Source organism: Chamaea fasciata, unplaced genomic scaffold (genome assembly GCF_029207755.1).
Source record: "Chamaea fasciata isolate MVZ Bird 193981 ecotype frontalis unplaced genomic scaffold, bChaFas1.0.hap1 SCAF_12, whole genome shotgun sequence".
NCBI lineage: Eukaryota > Metazoa > Chordata > Aves > Passeriformes > Sylviidae > Chamaea > Chamaea fasciata.
In genome coordinates, this window is record NW_027094097.1 from 15,501,441 (window position 1) to 15,523,697 (window position 22,257).

A 22,257-nucleotide genomic window follows, 5' to 3' on the forward strand; every position below is an offset into this window, starting at 1 on the left:
ACTGGCAAGCAGGTTATTTATCTCCAGCTTCCTTCAGGAGGCAGGTGAGCATGTCCTCACCTCCCACACCAGGCCTGGATGTGGTGGGATCTGGAAGTGCAGAGTCTGGGCCAAGCCTGGAGCTGCCCTGCTCTCTCCAGGTCACTGTGGGCTGAGCTGTTGGATGCTGTGTTCAGCCTGGAGAAAAGGAGGCTTAGGGGGGACCTTGTGGCTCTGCACAACTCCCTGACATGAGGGGACAGCTGTGGGGTCAGGCTCTGCTCACAAGGAACAGGGACAGGAGGAGAGGAAACGGCCTCAGGCTGGGCCAGGGAGGCTCAGGGTGGATATCAGCAGGAATTTTGTCATGGAAAGGGTTGTTCATTGGAATGGGCTGCCCAGGGAGGTTTGGAGTGCTCATCCCTGGACGTGTCCAGGGAAGTCCTGGTGGTGGCACTCAGTGCTCTGGGCTTGTGACAAGGTGGGGATTGGGCTCAGCTTGGACTCAGTGATCCTGAAGCTCTTTTCCAGTGGTCCTGGGATTCTGGGGCAAGGCTCTGGGCCACCAAAGCCTTGAAGGGGTGATTGCAGGGACGGGGAGGTGTCTGGAGGTGCTGGTGGCAGTTAAGCTCCAGCAGAGGAGTGGAGAGCCTGGCAGGGTGTCTGTGCTCCACAGCCTGACTTGGGCTGCAGGACAGAACTGGATTACTCCTTCAGGCTTTGTTGTGTCATTTCCCGTGCTTGGGTGTGTTAAAGAAAGCCCAACAAACACCAGGAAAAAGTTACTTCTCTGGCAGAAGAGGTAAAAGGGCTCCGTCACTTCCATAAACCTCACATACATAAATTATTGTCTTCTATTAGTCACTTAAGGGCTCAGTTGCTTAATTATTTTGATCACAGTAATCATTTATTTACAAGGTGGGGAAAAACGCCAAGCACTTCCAAGCCGAGCAGCACAGCGGGGAGGAGGCAGGGCTGCAGAAGCATTTCTTTCCTCCCCATAAGTCAAAATGCTTTTGCATCATGGAGTTATAAGGTCCCAGTTGAGGTCCCTGCTGAGACATGATGCTCTGATCCGCAGCTTTTGGTGCTCATCCAGGAAGTTCAGCCAAACCAGCTGCAGGTCCCTGTGCAGGAGGAGGCTCCAGGGAGAGCTCACAGCCCCTTTCAATGCCTAAAGGGCTCCAAGAGGGCTGGAGAGGGATTGGGGACAAGGCATGGAGTGACAGGACACAGGGAATGGCTTTAAACTGAAAGGAGGTAGGCTTAGATGGGATATCAGGGGGAAATCCTTCCCTGTGAGGGTGGGCAGGCCCTGGCACAGGTGCCTAGAGAAGCTGTGGCTGCCCCTGGATCCCTGGAAGTGTCCACAGCCAGGCTGGACAGGGCTTGGAGTAACCTGGGCTAGTGGAAGGTGTCCCTGCCCATGGGAGGGACAAACTTTGAAGTCCTTCCAACCCAGACACTTCCATGACTCTGTGAGCATTTGGGGGGTGAAGGGGGAAGGAGGCATCTGGTAGAGTTTAAGTGGATCTCTCTAAAACCTATTTGCAACCTGAAGGTATTTGGGTTTTCTCCTAGAAGTCTGTCCTCCTACCAATCCCCAGCTCAAGAACATGCTCTCAACCTCCTCAAACCTCACCTTCCAGCTTTCCCTCTGTGTCTCCCACATGTTCCTGCTTAGGAATCCACCGTGCCTTCCCTGCTTCCCAGAGGAGGACACGCTGCTCTCAGCCTTCCCTAATTCCGTTAGAGTCCATTAGCAGCTCGTTGCCGCAGCTCCCGGAGAAGCGCGGGGCAGAGACCGCAGGAAAACAAGCGGCCACTCCGAACAAATCCCAGGGCCCAGTGCCAGGCAGGGGATTCCCAGCTCTTTACAAACCACCCTCCTAATAAAGAGGTAAAATGGGAACAGGGAGAGGGGAAAATATGCATTTTCTAATCACCCAGATTTAGGCCTTCAAAGGGTTTATTACAACCTTTTATTTCCATGCGTGGCAAATGGAATCTTATCTCGTGAGCCGGCTGGTCCAGCTCGACTGGGTTTAGAGCAGGGAGCTCTCAAACAACCTCCAGGGCCACGCTGTGCCTGGGTGTTAAACTTGCTGGAATGCATTAAAATGTGGCACTGGGAGAGGGGGAGATGCGTGCACTCAGCAATGTGATGCCTCCAGCAGCTGCCCAGTGCTGTCAGAGCCATGCGGGAACACAACGGGAGCCGCCGGGATCGGAGGGAGAGAGGAAACAACCACCCCAGCCGTGTGCTGCCATCCCTGCTCCCAGAGCCAGCCAGCGTGGTGTACCTGGGACTGCAGAGGGATCAGACACGAGGGCTTGGAGGAGATAAACGCCGTGAACCTTGAATTTTAATTGCTGCTGTTGGGGAGCTGGCGCCGGGGCGGTTTGTGCCCCTGTGCCACGCTGGGGAGCAGCGCCGGTGACATTCCGAGTGCAGCAAGCAAAATCCTATTAAGATAACGTCACGGCCTCTCTGTTTTACTGTTTGCAAGCCAGCCCTAACATCATTAAATTACACAACAGGGAGGTGCCTGCTGCCAAGGGGCTCTGCTCGAGATAAGATGTGGGTTGAGCTGCTGCCAAAATTTGAGTTGATGTGACAAGAAATTTGGAGTGGGTTCAAGGCTTGATTCACACCAGACGTGGCACTGTGCAGGTAAACGTTGGGCAGGATTGATCCCTGGGGCTGTGCAGGTACCTGGCGCCGTGGAATCCTGGGCAGGATGGGGCTGGAGGGGTTTGTAGCAGACAGATTTACAGCTCTTCTTGTGTTCAGCGCTGACAAGAAGACGCCACAGCCTGGCAGGGTGTGTAGGTGAAGCTCAGAGAACTGTTTGCAGGTTCTTACCTCTGCCATCCCCTCCCCAGCCCTTCTGGGGAGTGGGAAGGAGCTTGAACACCAGGACACTGCTCAAGGAAGCTGTGATGCCCCAGCTGGACCAGCAGGAAAAGGAGTGAGAAGAAAGAGCTCCATCATAAAACTCAACACTGCCTTTAAGAGCCCTGAAACCAACCTTGCTGGTCCCTCTGTGTCACCCACCATATCCCTGCCACGCTTGCCCATGGAGGCTTTGTGCTTCTTGTGCCCTTTGTGCCCTTTTTTGTGCCTCTCTGTGGCCTTTTTTGGATTCTTTGTGCCCTTTGCTGCTGTAGATGTGGAGTTTTGCTCCAGGCCCTCTGGACTTCAGGTTTCTCTCATGGGTAGTCTGAACTTCAGCTCCATCTTTCAGATCCGTGGGGAGAACTCACCCAGCGCCATGCCCACCTTGCCATCATCACTCAGCAAAATTCCTCACTGGCATTAACGACTTTTCTTTCCTGCAGCATCTTCCCAGGCAGGGAATTCATCCCCAGACAGGGCTGTGGAAGAAGCCTGGGCTGTGTGTGCAGAAGTCCCTTGGAACCCCATCCTCTAGGACAGGATACCAGGAAGAAAATACTTTAGAATGATGCCTTAGAAGCAGTTTTCTAAGCGTTTTCCATTAAGGAAGCTTTGTTTCCATCAGAGGCTGCAGAGAGCCTGCCCTGCCCTGGGACTGCCTGGCGCTCCAGCGCTGCTATTACAGCTTTCCCTCGTGGCCCTGTTTCTGGCACTGCTGATTTTTGGGGTCCCAGATGGATCCTGGCCATTGCAGCAGCTCAAATACAAACTGGCTGGGAAAGTGGCTTGGAATTCCTGTTACTGAGCTGCTCTCCATGGAGGGATGGAGCAGTGTGTCCAGGCACATCCCACAGCACCTTTCCATCCCAGCAGTGGCTTTGCACACCTGGGTTGTGGATTTAAACTGACAGAGAATGGGTTTAGATGGGATAGCGGGAAAGAATTCCTGGCTGTGAGGGTGGGGAGGCCCTGGCACAGGTTGTCCAGAGAAGCTGTGGCTGCCCCTGGATCCCTGGAAGGGGTCAGAAAGGACCATCCCTTTCCCAAGAGTATTTCCTGCACGTTTGCATGTGCGACCTCTCTCCCAGCAGCTGGAAGGGATCCTCACCCTGGCCTGCGGTTCCAGGATGGCAATCCTTGTTTTCATAAGCACACAGGTGCTTATTTCCAGTGCTTTGGAATATCAAAAGCACCTGGATGAGCCTTTCCCCCTGAGGAGAGAGGTCCTGCAGGTGGGCAGGGTGTGGTGGAGCTTGGCACAGGCTGGAAGAGCCCGCGGCGTGGGTCCTGCCTGTCACCCTCCCCGCTGCCTCCCGTGGTGCTGGGGGACAGGTGACAGGGAGATGCACTCACTGTGTGCCTGTCCTAGGTGACACCGGGCCTGGAGGGACAGGAGGGGGAGCTGCTGGTGAAGGGCCCCTCCGTGTTCCGCGAGTACTGGAACAGACCCAAGGAAACGGCGGATGCCTTCACGCCTGACGGATGGTTCAGAACAGGTACGGGAAGGGCTGTTACAGGTACACGGGGGGACAGCAGCTCTGGGCTGGTGCACAGGCTTGGAGAGGACTTGAAACTGGGGCTGGGATGCAGGTTGGATGTGCTTCCAAAGGCTGGCTTGGGAAGGGGGTTTACGTGCGTTGGCCGTAGAGAGTCACCAAGTAATGGGGGGGTGTTTGGAGTCCTTTGCTCCTAAGCGTGAAATATCACTGCTTCATGTTTTCCTGGGAATTCAGCTTTGCAGACAGGTGGGATTTGTCTCAATTTACACAGGGACTATGTCTCAGAATCATTAACTACAACCCCTTGAGAGGAGGGTGCAGCCAGCTGGGGGTTGGGCTCTACTTCCAGGCTACCAGTGATATAAGGAAATGGCCTCAAGCTGTGCCAGGGGAGGCTGGGTTGGACATCAGGAGGAATTTCTTCCAGGAAAAGGTTGTTCATTGGCAGGGGCTGCCCAGGGAGTCCCCATCCCTGGAGGTGTCCAAGGAAGCACTCAGTGCTCTGGGATGGGTGACAAGGTGGGGATCAGTCACAGTTGGACTTGATGACTCTGGAGGTCTTCTCCAACCTCAGTGATTGTGGGATTCTCTGCTTCCATGACATCCACAGCTCTGATTTCCGCATTCCCCTCTTCACTGTGTGTTAGCAGTGATGTGGTGGCAGGAGTCAGGCTGGATTTCTGGTGCCTTCTGTGTAACCTGATTTATTGAGGGTTCCTGAAGAAGCTGTGATTTATTCTAATTGTTCTCCCGAAGCAGAGCTCACTCTGCCAGCAGTGTCACCGCGAGTCCCCAGCCCAGGCGGGTACCGTGGGCTGGGACCGGAGCATCACCAGCCCTCACGTGGGGTGCAGGGCAATCAGCTTTAAAAATTTTTTTAGCCAACACTCCTGATGAATATTTCAGCTGCAAAGGAATAGCGTGCATTAATTATTGCAAAGAGATGTCTTTAGGAGAAAATGATTTTGAAATTCAGTTTAATTTCATTGTAATGCGCCGCAAACAGGAAGGGAGTATGTGTGTTTAATTGGCTCTCGGGGGTAAGGCCGGGAAGATGGCATGCCTTTGTCACAGGCCATTAGTGATACAGACTGCATAATGAGGGACTACAATCAGCTCACAGCTGCCGGCTCCTACGGGGAGAGAATGATATTAAATAGAAATCAGTATAAATTAAACTTAACCCCTTCGCCAACCGAGCAAAGCTCAGAGCTGGAAACAAGGGAGGGGAGCAGTGACAGGAGTGGGGGGTTCAGGGTGGGTCAAGGGGTGCTTGGACGGCCCCCTAAGCAGCCAGGTGACATCCCTGATGTCCCCCTTCCCTCAGGCAGGAGGCTTGAACTCCTTTCCCCATCCCTACCCCCACTCTGCCTTCCTTACCTCCCTTTCCTCTCCTGCCTCCTGCTCCGTCTCTCGTGGATATCGTAGATATCAGGTCGATGGGACTGGGTTTTTCCCAAGCCTCATTTATCCAGCAGTGCCAGGAGCCATCCCCTGGCCCCATCCTCACTCTGCCTGCCCCAGCCTCATCAGCATCATCTCCTGTCTCACCTCTGGAGATCACTCAGAGGTGGCAAATGTCCTGTGGTGGTAAAAAGCCCTTGAGGGAATGAAAGGGGTTGTGTCCTGTCACAGGGATTGGACTTGGAGGGTGAATTATCCCCATTAAGCACAAATTGGTTATCCCGGAGCCAAAACCACACTGGCAGGATCCAACAGAGGTGAATCCTGGCCACTGCCAGGCTGTAATTCCCAGTATCTGCCTCTTACAGGTCATCCAGGTGAGTGTTTTACAGGGGAGGCTGAATGCCAGCACGTGGTGTTCCCAAAACCCCGGCAATGGCATTCCCGACTCTGTGCCAGCATTCTGCTCGCTGCCAACCCTTGGGGGTGTCCCCACCAGTCACCAACAGGCTGCTGGTGACCACGTCCCTCAGGGCTGGGGTTTCACAGAATTATGGAATGCTTTGGGTGGGAGGAGACCTTAAAGCTCATCCCATCCCACCCCCTGCCAGGAGCAGGGACACCTTCCACTAGCCCAGGTTGCTCCAAGCCCAGTCCAAAAATAGGGAAAAAAAACCCAATTACTTTGATAAATTCAAGATTGTGGCTGTTCTGAGAAGCCTCTGAACTCCTGGTGGTGCAGAGGGGATGTGCTGTTGCTCCCATCCTCTTTATTCCCTGGGATTTGCGCTGCTGTCTGCCGATCCCTCCATCTCTCATTTCCATCCCAGTGAATTTGATTATTTCTATTGTATTAACGCTGTTGACAGAGCTGCTTAGATCAAAGTCCCCTCTAGCCATTTCCAGGGAGACTGCTGGGTTTCCACCTGCTGTCATACATCCAAGTGGCACCGAGCCCTCGGAGGCCGAGCCGAGCCCAAAGGAAAAATGCCTGTGGGCATCTGGCTCCTGTCCCTGCTGAGCCTTCCCAGCTGTGCCAGGCCCTGCCAGGTGAGAGGCAGCCTCCAAACACTCACAGGCTGCTGAGAGGGCAGGAGAGGAGAAAAGAGGGAAGGAATTTTTTAGGATGAGGCCCTAGCACGGGGTGCCCAGAGAAACTGTGGCTGCCCCATCCCTGGAAGTGTCCAAGGCAAGGTTGGATGGGTTTTAGAGCAACCTGGGATAGTGGAAGGCGTCCCTGCCCATGGCAGGGGGTGGCACTGGGTGGTCTTTAGGGTCCCTTCCAACCCAAACCATTCCATGATCCTATGAGCAAAATCAAACCTTGGGAACTGGAGGAAAGCAGCAGAGAAACAGCAGCTTGTGTAGTCATCCTGGTGTTTATCCATTCATCCCATCCATCCATCCCTCCCTCCCAGCCTTTCCGTGTCCACGTGGGCCAGTCTCTGGCACTGTCAGATCATGTTATCCCTGCCCAGGAAGCAGCAAGTGGCTCTGGAAGCACGAGGAGGGTTTGGGAGCGTGGTGGATGCCCACCATGGTGCCCAGGCACTGCCCCTTTCCCCACATTTCCCTGCCTGTGCAGGGGGTTTCTCCAGAGGAATCTGCCAGTCCAGCTGTGCTCCCTGGCCAGTGACACGTCCTGAGAGCAGCCTGCTCCCCAAGGGAAGGGCAGCTTTCATTCACATTTGCCCACACATCCAGAAAATTAGAATCTGGTGTATTCAGGGAGATTTATTTTCAATTACAGGTTAAGGCTGAGACATGAAATAGCACCGGGTTCGAAAGTAGTGCATAAATCCTGCAACAAATCCATGTATCTCCGCTCCATATAATAAGATTTTATTGATTGCTATATTGTATCTGTCAGAATAAAACTCTCTTAATGCATGCATCAGGATGGAGAAGATAGAGAGCTTGTTGGGAGGAGAATCTGATTCAAGAATCAATGCACTTTGATTAATATGTCGTTAAGAAAGTAAGAGTTATTTAACTTGTTTGAGGCACATTTCGGAATGATGACTCATATCTTCTAAATTTCTTTCTTTGAGCTTGATTTTAAAAACCCTCCACAACCTTGGAGCTGTTTTTCACATTGTTAAATCTTGTTATCAGTGAATTTTTTTGCTGGACCCTTTTGCACAGGTCACAAATTCCCCTGAACCCCATTAATAATAAATCTTTGGACCCTAAACACTTCCCATGGCTTTAGAGGGAGAACAGAGTGGACCTGGTGTCTCTTTATTCCTTCTGGATGTTCTGCAGTGAAAGAGAAAACTCCAGGAAAAACAAAACAAACAAACAAAAAAACAGCCCAACAACCACAACAACAAAAAGAAGTTGTTTTTCCACTTTGATTACAAATGCAAGCACCAAGGACAAGCCCTGGCTTAGCTGGGAGCATCCCGCTCAGCACTGAATTCCCAGCTTTCTCCAAAACTGGAACATACTCTTGCTGCAGCCGTGAATCCCAGTGCAGGGAATGATCCCAGTGACTCTGGTTTCAGCGACCTCCTGATATGTTTCTGTCATTTTCAGGCTGAGCTCTCCACTCCACAACTGACACCAGCTGCAGATCTTTGCCATTCCCAGCCCTGGCTCTTGGAGATTCCACAGAATCATGGAATAGTTTGGGTGGGGAAGGACCTTTCAAGGCCATCAAGTCCGGCTTTTATCACGACTGGAGCCCCAGGAGAGGCTGAGGGAGCTGAGGGGGCTCAGCCTGGAGAAAAGGAGGCTCAGGGGGGACCTGGTGGCTCTGCACAAGCCCCTGACAGGAGGGGACAGCCAGGGAGGGAAACAAGGGACAAGATGAGGTGAAATGGCCTTAGGGAAGGTTTAGGTTGGATATGGAGGAAGATTTCCTCATGGAAAGGGCAGTGGTGGAGTCCCATCCCTGAAAGTGTTCAAAAAACATGGATGTGACACGTGGGGCCAGGGTCAGTGGTGACCATGGTGGTGGTGCAGGGCTGAGGGTTGGACTTGATGATCTTAAAGATCTTTTCCAGCTACTAATTCTATGATTCTGTGATTTCCACCCCATCTGATGGGAAAGGCAAAGCTTCCTGCAGTTTTCCAGCACAGAGAAATGTGGTGTTTGCAGGAGAGGTCCTGGGCAGGTCATCCCTGGCCAGGCACAACTCCTCCTTCTCTGGGGCTGCTCCCTAAGGAGAAGGAGCAGGATGCACCCCCATCCCTCTGGCACAGGCTTTTCCCGGTGCTTGGCTGTCCCCAGGGACCAGCAGGTGTTTCCCTGCCAGGGGAATTGCTCACATCCGTGGGTGGAGCACAGACACCTGAAAGAGAAAATACTTGAGGCTGATCAAGGCAGATTATAAATAGAAATGCATCTAATTAGCATCTTAATCTGCAGGTTTTCTGTTTGTTTGCAGTGGCTTTCCTACTCACAAATCCAGCTAATGCAAATTCTATTTTTAAAGAAATGATTCCTTAATTGTAATGTGCTGAAATTATGTGAGCTACCGGTGTGATGCCACCGGATGGAGCGGGGGCCCCTGCCTGGAGGAGCTTCTTTGGGAGCCTGGCAGGGATCAGCTCATGAGTGGGGCAGGATGGCAGCACCTTAGAGCTGGGACCCCCCCTTCCCACAAATGCCATGGAAGGACACCCCCAGAAATGCCAGGTGGACCCCAAACACGCTGTTGTGGGAAGGGGCAGGAGCAGAAGCCAGACCAGGCATGTGCTGGGCTCCTCTTTCCACCCAGCCCTAATTTGAGAAGCGCTTCTAAAATTAAAAACATAAAGATGGAATGTTTTCTGATATATCAGCCTTTATCACCCCCAGAGGTTCCTTACACACACACTTCGAACACTTTGGAGACAGAATTCCCTTTTCTTTTTCTTTTTTTTTTTTCTGCTTGAGTATTTATTCTTTCTCCTTGGGGATTCAATATTTCCAAGTTTGCCTGACAACTGGAAGCCTCGGGGTCACCAGGACATGGGAGGGGTGGAACGAGATGAGCTTTAAGGTCCCTGCCAACCCAAAATATTCCATGATTCCCTGATTCTGTGATTCTGTTTCATTCTGTTTCCCTGGCTGCTGGTGAAACTGATGTTTTCAGCAGTTCAGAGTGACTTGGGATTTTTGTAGCTGTAAATGAGAGCAGCTTTTGGCACAGAATTTGTTTACTCTCTAAAGCTCTGCTCTCGTCGTATCAAACATCTTGGATGCCAACCTTTCCTTCTTTGAGAACCTCTGCTGCACTGAGCCTCATTTCCAGAGGTGTGGAGCAATTGCTCCCCAGCTGAGAGTCGGTGGGAACAGCAGGCACCTGCAGCTCCAAAATCCAGGCTCTTCCCTCTTGTTCTGTGTCTGCTTTCACCCCTCGAGCTCTGCTGCGGCAGTGCTGATCTCACAGCCTGCTGGGAGAGCCTGGAATGAAACCCCTGACTGCTGGGAATCATTCTTCCCATCCCATCTTACTCAATTCCATCCCGTTTCAGGGATTTAGGAAGGAATCTTTCCCTGGGAGGGTGGTGAGGGCCTGACACAGGGTGCCCAGAGAAGCTGTGGCTGCCCCTGGATCCCTGGGAGTGTCCAAGGTCAGGTTCCAGGTCACTGCATGGAAAAGTAGAGGTGATTCTGCCTTTTCCTAAGGTTTGATCATCCCTCAGTGGCTACAGGGAGCAGAGAGATCTGCTCTAATATTTTTATTATTGTCATTGTTATTTTTTGTTACCAGACTCTTCAAAGCTCCACCAGCCGTATTCAACTGTGCAGCCACACCTTGGAGCATTGACTTATTTATTACTCTTGGAGTTTTCTTTCTCGTCTCGTTGTCTGCAGGGATTTCCATAAATATTTAAATGCTAATGTGAAAAAAAAAGAAGCGTTTTTCATTTTTACTTACCCATTTTCTTTTCTGGCTGGTCCTCTGGGCAAACCCATCTGCAGTAATTCAGGCTGGAGGAGCAGGGGGGAGTTCTCTGCTCAGCCTGCTTGTGTCATATCAGTCACCCATGAGTTCCTGCTAGTGAGGACTGAACCTCCAACCTCTTGGCTGCCTGGTTTGTAGAAACCTTCTGGGTTTGCCTGGTTTATCCACTGGAGCAGTGTGGCCCCTTGGAGGAGGATGTGCAGCCTGGGGAGTGTTCATCTGCTCTTGTGCTTCAGTTCTGAGGGCTTGGAGAGGCTCCTGGTCATGCTGAGCTGAAGAAATGAGGTAAAAACGAGGAGCAGCACCTCTGCCAAGGGCAGGCAGGATCTGAGGCGCTGCCAGGCTTTGCCAAGGCCGAGTTTCCATTTGGTGCTGTCCTCTCCTGGCTGGTTGCCCAGTGCCAGCCCAGGCCAAGGCTGGAGCAGGGACCATCTGCAGCAACCCCTGAGGCCCCAGAACAACAGGACAGACATGGCTCTTTGTATTTGGTAGCCAAAGCTGCTGCCCAGTGGGATGTGTTGGGAAGTCTGGCTTGCAGGGGATGGGGTTGGAGAAGGGATGCAGTGGATGGTGCTTTTCCCACCCTGGGGGGATCCTGAGTGCAGACACAGTGCTGTGGGACAGTGACACCAGAGGGTAATGCCTAAACGCTGCCCTGCCTTCTTCCCTGTGCTTAGAGGAGAAGAATCCACTTGGGGAGCAGGGAAAGGTCTGTGTGGTGGAATGAGCCCACTCACATGAGCCAGGACAGGGTTGTGGAGGGGGAATTTGGATGGTGAAGGAAACAGGATGTGCAGACAAGCCAGGAGGGTCAGTGGGCATCACCCTGACTTCCCACCCTGCCTGAGAGGTGCAGTAAATTTGAGGAGCCTTTGGAAAATGTGCGTGTGAAGGGAAGGAATCTCTGATGGCTCAGCTGAGATGAGGATTAGCTGCATTTCTGGGCTGCCCAGAGGCAGGTCCCCAAGCCCCTCTGTCCCCTGGCTGGAAGCAGCGTGGGCAGAGCTCAGCTCAGCCTTTCAGGGTTGAATCAGGCTTGTCTTACCTGCTCCTTTCCCCTCCCAGGTAGCTGAGTGCTGCCAGCACTCCTGGCACCGCTCCATGTCCCGCTCCGCCGGCGCAGCCACACAGCGTGGGGAGGAGAGCCTTATTAGCACAGCTCTTTGTGAGATGCCCTTGAGTGATTTATTTTTTTTCCAGGTGTAAATGCCAGGGGAGGCTGTTCCAGTGCTTCCCATTCTTTCATCTCGGCAGGGTTTTGCCCTTTCTCCCAGCGTGGCTCTGACAGCAGGCTCAGCGCTGCTGCCTCTGGAATACAAAGTTCCCTGTTAGAGAGCATGACAGGAATTCATTCCAGGCTGGGGATTTCTTTTTTTTTTTTCTGATTTTCTTTTTTCCTCGTGCTGGCTGCTCCAGGAGTCTCTGGTGAAGTTTTGAGAGTGGGGAGTCCATTGTTTAACCCCTTTCATCTGGGAGCAGGCAGCTTGCAGATGACCCAGTGCCTTTCCCAGATCAATCATGGAATCATGGAATATCCTCAGCTGGAAGGGACATACTAGGATCATCAAAGTACAAATCCCGGCCCTGCCCAGACATCCCAACAATCCCAGCCTGTGCCTGAGAGCGTTGTCCAAACTCTCCTGGAGCTCTGGCAGCCTTGGGGCTGTGCCCATTTTCTGGGGAGCCCCACCACCCTCTGGGGGAAGAACCTTCCCTAATATCCAACCTAAACCTCCCCTGGCACAGCTTCATGTGGATAGATAGAAAGGGCTGTAAAGCTGCTTTGAGCTGTGATACAATTCCCATGCCCTGCCCAAATCCAGAGCAAGGAACCAGCACCCTGAGGCATCTGCATCGCTGCATGCCTTGGCAGCAGCCACGAGGGCACTCGAAGGGTCTGTCCCCCCCTCGCTGCCTTTCAGCTGGTGGGAGCCAGGCACAGGGAAGAGGGGAGGGTGGCCCTGAGCTACAAATCTACTTGGCAATTTTATTATGTAAATAAATGGTGCTGCACATCCACCTGCTGCTGCTGCCGCTCCCGGCAGTGTTCGTGGCAAAGTGCGGGAACAAACAGCGATTCCCTTCCAATGGATTGATTCCCTTTCTCAGGAGCCATTGAATTACCTCAAGATTTCACGTGGGTGGCCAAATCCTGCTCTGCCTCAGTGGCCAGGGGCCCACAAAGCTTGACAGGCACTGATTGCTCTTGGATCTTGATGTGGGAGAGGTGTGGGGGTAGCCGGTGGCATCCTCAGGGTATCGGTGTCTTCAGGTGGTCCCTCCTGTGCCCAGCAGGATCCTCCAGGCCAGAGCAGGAAGGGCTCTTCATTTCTAGGGGGTGAAGCAGAGCCTGCTCTGGGCCTGGAGAATTCTCTGGGATGGAGTTTGACAGAATCCCAGAATGATTTGGGTTGGGAGAACTTAAAGCTCATCCATTCCACCTACTGCCATGGGCAGAGACACCTTCCACTAGTCCAGGTTGCACCAAGCCCTGTCCAGCCTGGTCTTGGACACTTCCAGGGATCCAGGGGCAGCCACAGCTTCTCTGGGCACCTGTGCCAGGGCCTGCCCACCCTCACAGGGAAGGATTTCTCCCTGATATCCCATCTAAGCCTATCTCCTTTCAGTTTAAAGCCGTTCCCTGTGTCCTGTCCCTCCATCCCTCATCCCCAGTCCCTCTCCAGTTCTCCTGGAGCCCTTTCAGGCCCTGGCAGGGGCTCTGAGCTCTCCCTGGAGCCTTCTCTTCTCCAGGTGAACATTCCCAACTCTCCCAGCCTGGCTCCAGAGCAGAGGGGCTCCAGCCCTGGGAGCAGCTCCGTGGCCTCCTCTGGACTCACTCCAGCATCTCCACATCCTTACATTGTGGACTCCAGGCGGAACCTGCCCGGAGAGCAGCGGCTGCACGCTGAGCTCACCTGCCTGTTCCCACCACAGGGACAGATCTCGGGCTGCAGCTGCTGAGCCACTCTCCTCCCAGGCCCTGGGCCCTGCTGGAGGGTTTTGGCAGCAGATTGGAGTTGTGCTGCCAGCCAGGGCTGCCCGTGCCAGGACAGCAGCTGGATCCAGGAGCGCAGTGCTGGCCCTTCTCCCGGTGCCAGTGGTTCTGCTGGGCAGGGCAGGGACACTGAGAAAGGCTTTGTCCTGCACCCAGGGAGCGAGTGGGAGCCCTGGGAGCTGCTGGGGAGAGGGTTTCCTCATGAATTATTGCTGTGGTATTAATATACATGTGGTTTTTTGAGGAAGTTTCAGACTCGCCCCCTCAGGAGCCTTTGATGCTTTATTCATGATCGCGGCGCTCTCCGAACCCTCCGTGCTCTGCAGAGGGAGCCTCAGAGCAGCCCCAGTGTTTTTGGACAGTGCCTCCTGTGAGCCCAAGGAAGGCATTTGCTGGGCCAGGTGACCTGGTGAGGGTAGATGGACTCCAGCATCCCCTAAGAGTCACTCCGAGGCTGTGACATGCTCCAAAGGGAGCAGCGAGTTGGACTCTGGCAGGTCTCCCCCTCATGGTCTGAGCGGGGTGGAAAAGGTGGGGAAAAGCTGCAGCTGATGATTTCAACTGGATTGGGATTAACAGGAACTGCTGAGCCCTGGGCTGCTGGGAATGCAGCCTGGTTCCAGGGAATGTGAGTGCTGAAGGGCTGGGGTGGATGGGGATGACTGGGGAGAGGAGACCCAGTCTTTCCCAAGTCTAATTAATGTTAATTAGCTACAATTAGTGCTCATGACCTCTGTTGGCAGCCAAGATGGCTGACAGCAGGGACACGCATTCCTCACTTCCACGCAATAAATCAAGCTAAAGTTGCTCAGTTATTTAGGCTATCATTTAGCATTTCATTAAATAGATCTGTGCACATACATCACGGCTGCCGAGGCGGCGTCAATCCCTTCAGGAGCAGGGATGCCTCCAATCAATCCCAGCAGTGCCAGAGAGGCTCTGGATCACTGAGAGCTGCACCTCCCCAAACGTCTCTCGGGTGTGGGTAACTCACCCAAGGCCCAGGATTCAAACAGAGGGTGCTGTTGGTCCTGCAGGGAGATGTGGCTTGGAGAGAGGTCTCACTTGGGAGGATGAGGTGGAATTCCTGAGCTGGGAACAGTCAGGAAGGTCCCTGTTGGAGGCAGGATGTTGCTTCGCCTGAGCCCTGCTTTGCCACGATGTCTTCTACCATCTCTTCTCCTGGGGAACAAGCAACAGGACAAGAGTGAGCAGCCTTCCCTAGTATCTAACAGCCTTGGATATTAGAGGAGCTTTCCTCCTGGAAAGGGCTGTCCAGTCCTGGCACAGCTGCTCAGGGCAGCAGTGAAGTGTCCATCTCTGCAGGGATTTAAAAACCACGAGGATGTGACACTTGGGGACGTGGGTTAGTGCTGGGCTTGGCAGTGCTGGGGAGCGGGTGGAATAGCCACTCTTAAGGTCCTTTTCCAAACCAAATAATTGCATGTTTCTTCTAATGCCAGCAGCATTCCTGTGACACTCTTGCAGGACTCTGCCTCTTGCTGCTCCAGGAACAGCCCCACTCGCCCATACCCTCCCTCTCCCAGTGCTCCATAAATAAATCCCCCAGCCCAGCCTGGCACAGTGTATCAATCTTGTTTAATAGACTGGAAAGCTTATTGCACGGCGGCAGGTCGCGGGGAACGTCGGGGTGATGGATTGCGCCTTCCCGGAGTCGAGCGCCGTTGATATATAATGAAATATTTATGATTTATTCCAGCTAATAAACTGGAGTGAAGTGTGTGATGTATGTGAGCAGATGGGGGATCTGTGGATGCAGTTTTCATGGCACGGGGGGAGGGAAAGGTGGATGTCCGTGACGGAGAGGCAGCGCTTGGCCGCCCGTCCCACAGCCGGCCACAGAGGGGATGGATTATCTAATTCCTATAAAAAGCCTCTAGCACTTGCCTTAGAATCATTTATCCACCCCACGTGGCTTTTCTCCAGCACAGGAGCCTCTGGGAATGGGAACAAGCCATTTCTTTTAGCATTGGGCTGGGGAGCTGCACAGGGAGCTGGTGCCCAGACAGATGGGAAGAGAGGCAGAGTGACCACGGGAATGTCACTGCTGTGCCACACTCAGCAGCTCCCCAGCCCCACTGTGTCTGTGCTACCTGCAAAAAAGTCATTCCCATGGGTTTAGGAGAGTGGTGAGACATTGAACTGCCCTGGAAAGAGCAGGGAAACTTGAAAGCACATGAGAAATGTGACAGGCACGTGGAGCTTGTGGCTGCAGAAGGATTCCAAAGCCTGTGAGGGAGCATTTCCATGGTCTGCTGCTGGAGCTGATCTGCAGGCAGGAAAACTGTGCTGAAAGGAGGAGGATGGAGGAAGACCTTCCTGCCAGGTGGGACCCCACAGCTGCCTCTGAGTGGTCAGGGGGACCATCACAAGCCCTCGCTGGGCCTCCGGCCGTCCCCATCCAGATGTGGGTGCTGGGGTTGGAGACTGGCTTCCACAAAATCCTCACCTGGCAAAGGGGGTCTGAGCCCCCAGATTTTGGCTCTGCTCTCCCAAGTGGTGAGGATCAGGATCAGGGCTCAGGCTCTTCATCACCTGCCCAGGCTGTTGGACCAATTCTACCTGGAGAATAAATCATAATCCTAATCAGCAAGGTGTGTCTGCCAGAGGGTGAGCTCTGCCTCAGCCTGACGGACCAGCAGCATGAGGAATGTTTTCAGGGAAGTGGGAGGCAGGTAGGAGTTAATGCCAGGGTAGAGGAGAGATCCAGAACCTCCTGCCCACTGCTCCGTGGTGTGTGAGGCCACTCCTCATCCCACCGGGGCAGCTCCTCCCCATCCCACCGAGGCCGTTTGCATCCCGCCGCTGTCCTGCCAGCTGTTCCCTTTCTGCCTGATTAGCCTCTGGATCCGTGTGCTTGGAGATCCTCTGCTGAAAGGCACCAGAGAAGGGCAAAGACTGATTATTCCAACTGCCTTCCTGCAAGCTTGCCGGGGGTTTTCCAGTTGGGAGCTTGCTGGTCCTCCCCGCATGGCTCCCTTGGTGAGAGCAGCAATTCCAGAGGAATGCAGGAGGGTGAGTGCACTGCTCCGGCTCTTCCCTCTGGAAATGAGGGATCGTCATGGCAGGAGAACAGCTGACAGCAGGGAATTCCTCCTGGAGTTTGGGGAAAAAAACAAACAAACAAACAACAAAAAAACCCCAAAAAACACATAAAGGCTCTCAAAAGAGCAAGGTGCAGGGTGGTCTGAAGGAGCACTGCTGGCTGCCAGTGCGTGGCACATGGTGACTGTCCCCAGAGGAGATCTTCTGTGTCCCTGCGGGTCAGTGTCACCTGAAAAAGTGGCTGTGATGCATTCCTGCTCTCTGTCCCCACTCTGAGGAGCACTGGGCTGAGCTCTGCATGGAGTATTTGAAAGCCAAGAGTTTGCAAAAATCAGGAGTGATTCATTAACAGCAAAAAGCTCTAATTAATATTTGAAAGTGCTCCAATCACATCCTGCTGCTGGCAGGGAAGAGCCCCCCAGCATCCCCGGCGCCTCTCCGGCCCCTGGAGCTCCTGACTGGAGCATTAACTGCCTCCAGAGCAGGAGGCTGAAATAATCAGCAAAATCATTTGCCTTTCAAAGGGGAGATTCGCTGTTTCTTGGTGTTTTCTGCTGTGCAGCACTTGGTCTGCTGGAGCTGTGACAGGCATGGGGGGGGACTTCACAGCTGCAAAGAGCCAAATCCCCTGGCAGTGATGCTCCTGGACCAGGCTCTGCTGCTGGCTGCGGGGCTTTGGTTTCAAACCTGGGAATGCACATCCTCAGGTGCCCGCGCTGTCCTTCCTCCCATCCCCTCGGGTGGCACTGAGAGCCGCTCGGGAACCCCCGGCCAGTCCTCTCTGGAGCTCTGAACACAAAGGAAGAGGTGCAGAAATAAGGCGGGGAGGGGAGGCGCCTCCCGGGAGCCAGGGATGCCGTGTGACAGTTTGCGAATCAGCGCGGCACCGCGTTGCTCCCGGGGCGGCTCCGCGTGCCAGATCCCGGCTCGCACGTCGCAGCCGCGCTGTCACTGCCACCAAGCTGGTGACACCTGTTACCAAACAGTCTCCCAGCCTTCCGAGTGACATCTGTCCCCCAGAGCAGGGATGGTGTGCCTGGGGTGGGCTCCTCCTGGGGGGCAGCTCTGGGGTGCTGACCTCTCCTCATCACCCGTGCAAGGTTGAAATCTTGGACTTGCAGAGCCCCAGTGCGAGGCCAGCACTATCCCTGTTTTTCCAGCAGATCCTAGAACATTCCTCTAGATAGATAGATCGATAGACCCTCTATGTAGACCAGGCTGAAGTCCTGATTTACCTAAAAAAGCCTTTTTTTATGCATACTTCAGCTATCTCAGAGCTCCCCGAAGCCACTCAGTGTTTCATTTCTCAAGCCGAAGTTTCCCTAGTTCAATAGTTGGTTGTACCTTTGATGTGGGAATTGTGCTGTGTTTGCCAGGAACAAACTGCCCCAATGGGCGAGGGTGTTGACACAGGTGAGGGTTTGATCCTGCAGCTCACCTCAAGGAGCAAAGGGGCTCTTGTTCTCCACATCCTGGGAAGCAGCTAGTGTTGGTCCCCACGAGGTCTCAGCACTCAGTGAAGGAGGTGCTCAAACTACAGCAGAGTCCCAAGGGCCCTTTTGTGTTTGGCATGAGGATTTTGCAGCTTGAAAGATCTCATGGCAGAAATCTCCGCAGTTTGAGTTGGGAAATATTGGTCTCCATTGCACATCTCCTCCTGCGTCTTGCTGGGAGGGTGGTGAGGGGTGGGAACAGGATGTCCAGAGAAGCTGTGGCTGCCCCTGGATCCCTGGAAGTGTCCAAGGCCAGGCTGGATGGGGCTTGGGAGCAACCTGGGACAGTGGAAGATGTCCCTGCCCATGGCAGGAGGTGGAACAAGATGAATTTTAAGGTCCTTCCAACCCAAACCTTTCCCTAATTCTGTGCTTTTAACTGGATAAATATATCTATAACTGCCTGTAACTCCAGCAAAGGGCAGCCGCCGGCGGCGCAGAGCCTGCTCAATATGCAGCTCAGCAGAGCCTTTAACATTTCACAGAACAGATGCCCACTGAGCATCTTGAAACAAATCCAAAGGTAGCGGTGACGGCGGCTGTCAGGGAAGCAATAATCCCACGGCCTCGGCAGCCGCAGCTCCGGCGGCAGCCACGTGCCACCAGGTTCTGCTGCCACGGCTTTGTGTGGTGACAGGAGCTGGGTGGAGTGGCCCAGGCAGGCAGAGGAGGAGATGGGGTGTCAGAGGCATCGGCCAAAATTCCCTTTCTGGGTGCAGCTGGCCGAGGGCAGGGAGTGCTGGTTGTGGTTCTGAGCTGCTTCGCTCAGGGATGGATGGAACACAACACCAGCAGCTGCCCACAAAGGGCTGGTGGGCCCGTGGGACAAGGGACTCACCTGTGATCCCCAGGAAGGCAGGCACAGTCTTTGTTGTGGCTCTCGGGGCAGCACCAGTTTGGAAGTGACACTCAGCACTGCTGGGGACAGTGGTTGAGCAAATTCAGCATCCTTTTAACTGGTCTGGGAATTCCCCACTGGCTTGGGAAGCAGGGAGTGCTGGATGTGCCACTGCACAGGCTGCCTGATGTGCTGGGCTGGAAGCAGATGGTGCAGGGCAGAGGGTAACGGGGCTGTCCTCAGTGGATGGCATCCCCCAGAGCACTCGGGGCTGTCAGCGTGGGAAGTGACAGCCAGGGCTTGATGCTGGAGAGGAGATGAAAAGGAAGAGACGGGGGGAATTACAGAGCTGGTCCCAGGAGCTCACAATAGTCACAATAATAATGTGATATGTCCCCTCACTGCGCTGTGCTGCCAGAGGAATGGAGGGATCCGTGTGGGAAGCAGCGATGGCGTTTGTGGGGAGCGCAGGGATGGAAGGGGAGCAGAGAGCAGGACTGTCCAGGGATCATTAACCTCATCAGGGCAGAGGAAAAGCAAATGTGGCTATTTTCCTGTACTGACATCCCAAAGAACGATGTGGGAATTGTGTGCCACTGAACCAGGGCTGAATTCTCTCTCCTCTCCCCATCTTCTCTGTGTGAATAAGCAGCTCCTGCTCCTGGCTCTCCCAGTGCCACCGTTTAATTAATGTCCCCTGTCCCATCGTGTGTCAGTCACACACCACAGGATCTGGGTGCAGAAGGCAGTTCATCCCAGCAGCCACGACTTCCTTCCCACTGCAAGCAGCCAAACACCCAGAGAGCCCCAGTTTCAAACTTTCCCCCAACTTCAGAATATTCCAGACAGCCTTCAACATCCACGGAGTGCCAAGGGGCAGGCAAATACAGGAACAATTAATCATTCCCTGGCTGAGCTGCTCAGGATTTTGGCAGGTGCCAGCTGAGCAGGGACACAGCTCTTCTGGGGAACAGCCTGGATTTTCAGGACTGATTCTGATGTTTCCCTGCCCTGACAGCGTAAATCTCTGGGCCTTTGCTGCACCACGTGCAAACTCCACAGTGCCAGAGGTGAGCTGGAAATGGGGTGTGAAAACTGCATCACTGCTGGCGCATCCTGTGGTGTACCTGAGCTGGGCTGATTATGGGATCACACCTGTGGGAAGGACAGCTTGGACCAAACATCTTGCTCAGGACAGGCTCATTTTCCCAGTGTCATTTCCCACCTTTTCTTTTCTTGTGGAGTCACAGAATGGTTTCATTTGGAAGGACCTTAAAGCTCATCTCATTCCAGCTTCTGCTGTCCCAGGTGGCTCCAAGCCAACCTGGCCTTGGACACTTCCAGGGATGGGGTGGCCACAGCTTCTCTGGACAGCCTGTGCCTCCCCACCCTGACAGGGAAGGATTCCTCCCCAATATCCCATCCAAGCCTGCCTTATAGCAGCAGGAAGCCATTCCCCCTTGCAGCACCACATCCACATGCCAGGAAAGGCAGAGGGGGGCCCAAGGGAGCAGCCTCTGATGGAGCTGTTTGTTTTCCAGGGGACACAGCAGCATACAAGGATGGAGTGTACTGGATCAAGGGCCGCACCTCCGTGGACATCATCAAAAATGGAGGCTTTAAAATCAGCGCGCTGGAGGTGGAGCGTCACCTCCTCACGCACCCCCACATCACAGGTCTGTGCTGTCCTGCCCCCTGCTCAGAGGGCACACAGCCTGGGGACACTGCTCTGGGGGCAGCCCTGGCTCAGCAGGTGCGTGAGGCTGCCAAGGGCTGGTGCCTGGAGCTCCTTCCCACAAGGGGATGTTTAAATCCCATAGTTCCTGCTCTCCCAGGGCAGAGCTGAGTCTACAGCAGCTCCTGTCTGATTTTGGAAATGAGGCTGTAATCAAATCTGCCCTGCCCAAGGGGTCAGAAGTGGTGCCCCCAGCTCCACACCACTCCGTACATCATCTTCCTCCCCCTTGACTCCCAAGTTGTCAAACCATGGCGCTTCCTGCCTTTTCCTTGCTGAAAAGCTCCGTTCTTGTGTCAGCACAGAGGCCCACGGTGTTTTCCCATGCTGACATCCCGTGGCATTTTCCTCCTCACACCTGAACCCCTGTTGTGCCCCCCCGGGCCCCAGGAGCTGCTCAGGTTGCTGAGCCCAGTGCCTGTTGTCCCTGCAGACGTGGCGGTGATCGGGCCCCCGGACATGGTGTGGGGACAGCGGGTCAGCGCCGTGGTGAAGCTGCGCAAGGGCCACATGCTCTCCGTGAGGGACCTGAAGGAATGGGCCAGGTAAAACCCCACGGGAGGGACACAGGGAGAGCAGGCTCAAAGCCAGCACTGTCCTCATCAGGGACATGCCATAGGATCACAGTCGTGGAATTGTTTTGGTGGGGAGGCATCTCAAGGCTTATCCAGTGCCAGCCCCTGCCATGGCAGGGACGCCTTCCACTAGCCCAGGTTGCTCCAAGCCCCCTCCAACCCAGCCTTGGACACTTCCAAGGATCCAAGGGCAGCCGCAGCTCCTCCGGGCACCCGGTGCCAGGGCCTGCCCACCCTCACAGGGAAGAATTTCTTCCTGATCTCCCATCCTTCCCTGCCCTCTGGCAGTTTGAAGCCATTCCCCCTTGTCCAAGCACTCCAGGCCCTATTAAACAGTCTCCTCTTTTCACATCTGAACAAGCACAACTCTCAGCTTTTCCTCATCGGAGAGATAGATGCTCACTCTGCTTTAGGTGGCTGCTCATCCCTAAATCTCATGCCAGGGACATTAGTGACCCAGCCAGGAGATCCCTTCACCCCCACCTGTGGCTTTGGGGATCCACCAGGCTGTTCTGGGGGTCCATGGTACCAGGCAGGGGGCTTTGCTCAACACCCCCCCCGTACTCCCCTGCCTTTCCCCCTCCTAGAGTGTTCCCTGCACGTCTCTTCCCATCGCTGTCCCCAGCTCAGTGACAGGGACGTTTCTCTTGTGCCCTTGAACGCAAACTCCCCCGGAGGCTCCGGCTGTGCTCTCTGCCCAGCGCCGGCTCCGGCCCCGTGCCCGCCTCTCCCTCTCGCCCTGTCTCTCCCCTTTATTTTTTATGTCACTTAGGTTCACTTGGCCCCTGTTCTCGCACTCCCTGGCAGGAGACACATGTCCCTCTTCAGAGTGATTCATTTTGCGGCTTTCGCCTTCGATGGTGCTTCCCGGCGACA

At 54.2% G+C, this 22,257-nt stretch overlaps 1 protein-coding gene across 1 annotated transcript in view; it reads left to right on the plus strand.

The window, feature by feature from the left end:
- Positions 1-22,257, plus strand: part of ACSF3 (acyl-CoA synthetase family member 3) — a 48,533-nt gene that overhangs the window by 25,234 nt on the left and 1,042 nt on the right. The window contains exons 6-8 of the mRNA XM_066194770.1: positions 4,248-4,374; positions 20,613-20,747; positions 21,240-21,351. Coding sequence (XP_066050867.1) covers positions 4,248-4,374; positions 20,613-20,747; positions 21,240-21,351 — 374 coding nt within the window. The remainder of the gene's footprint in view (positions 1-4,247; positions 4,375-20,612; positions 20,748-21,239; positions 21,352-22,257) is intronic.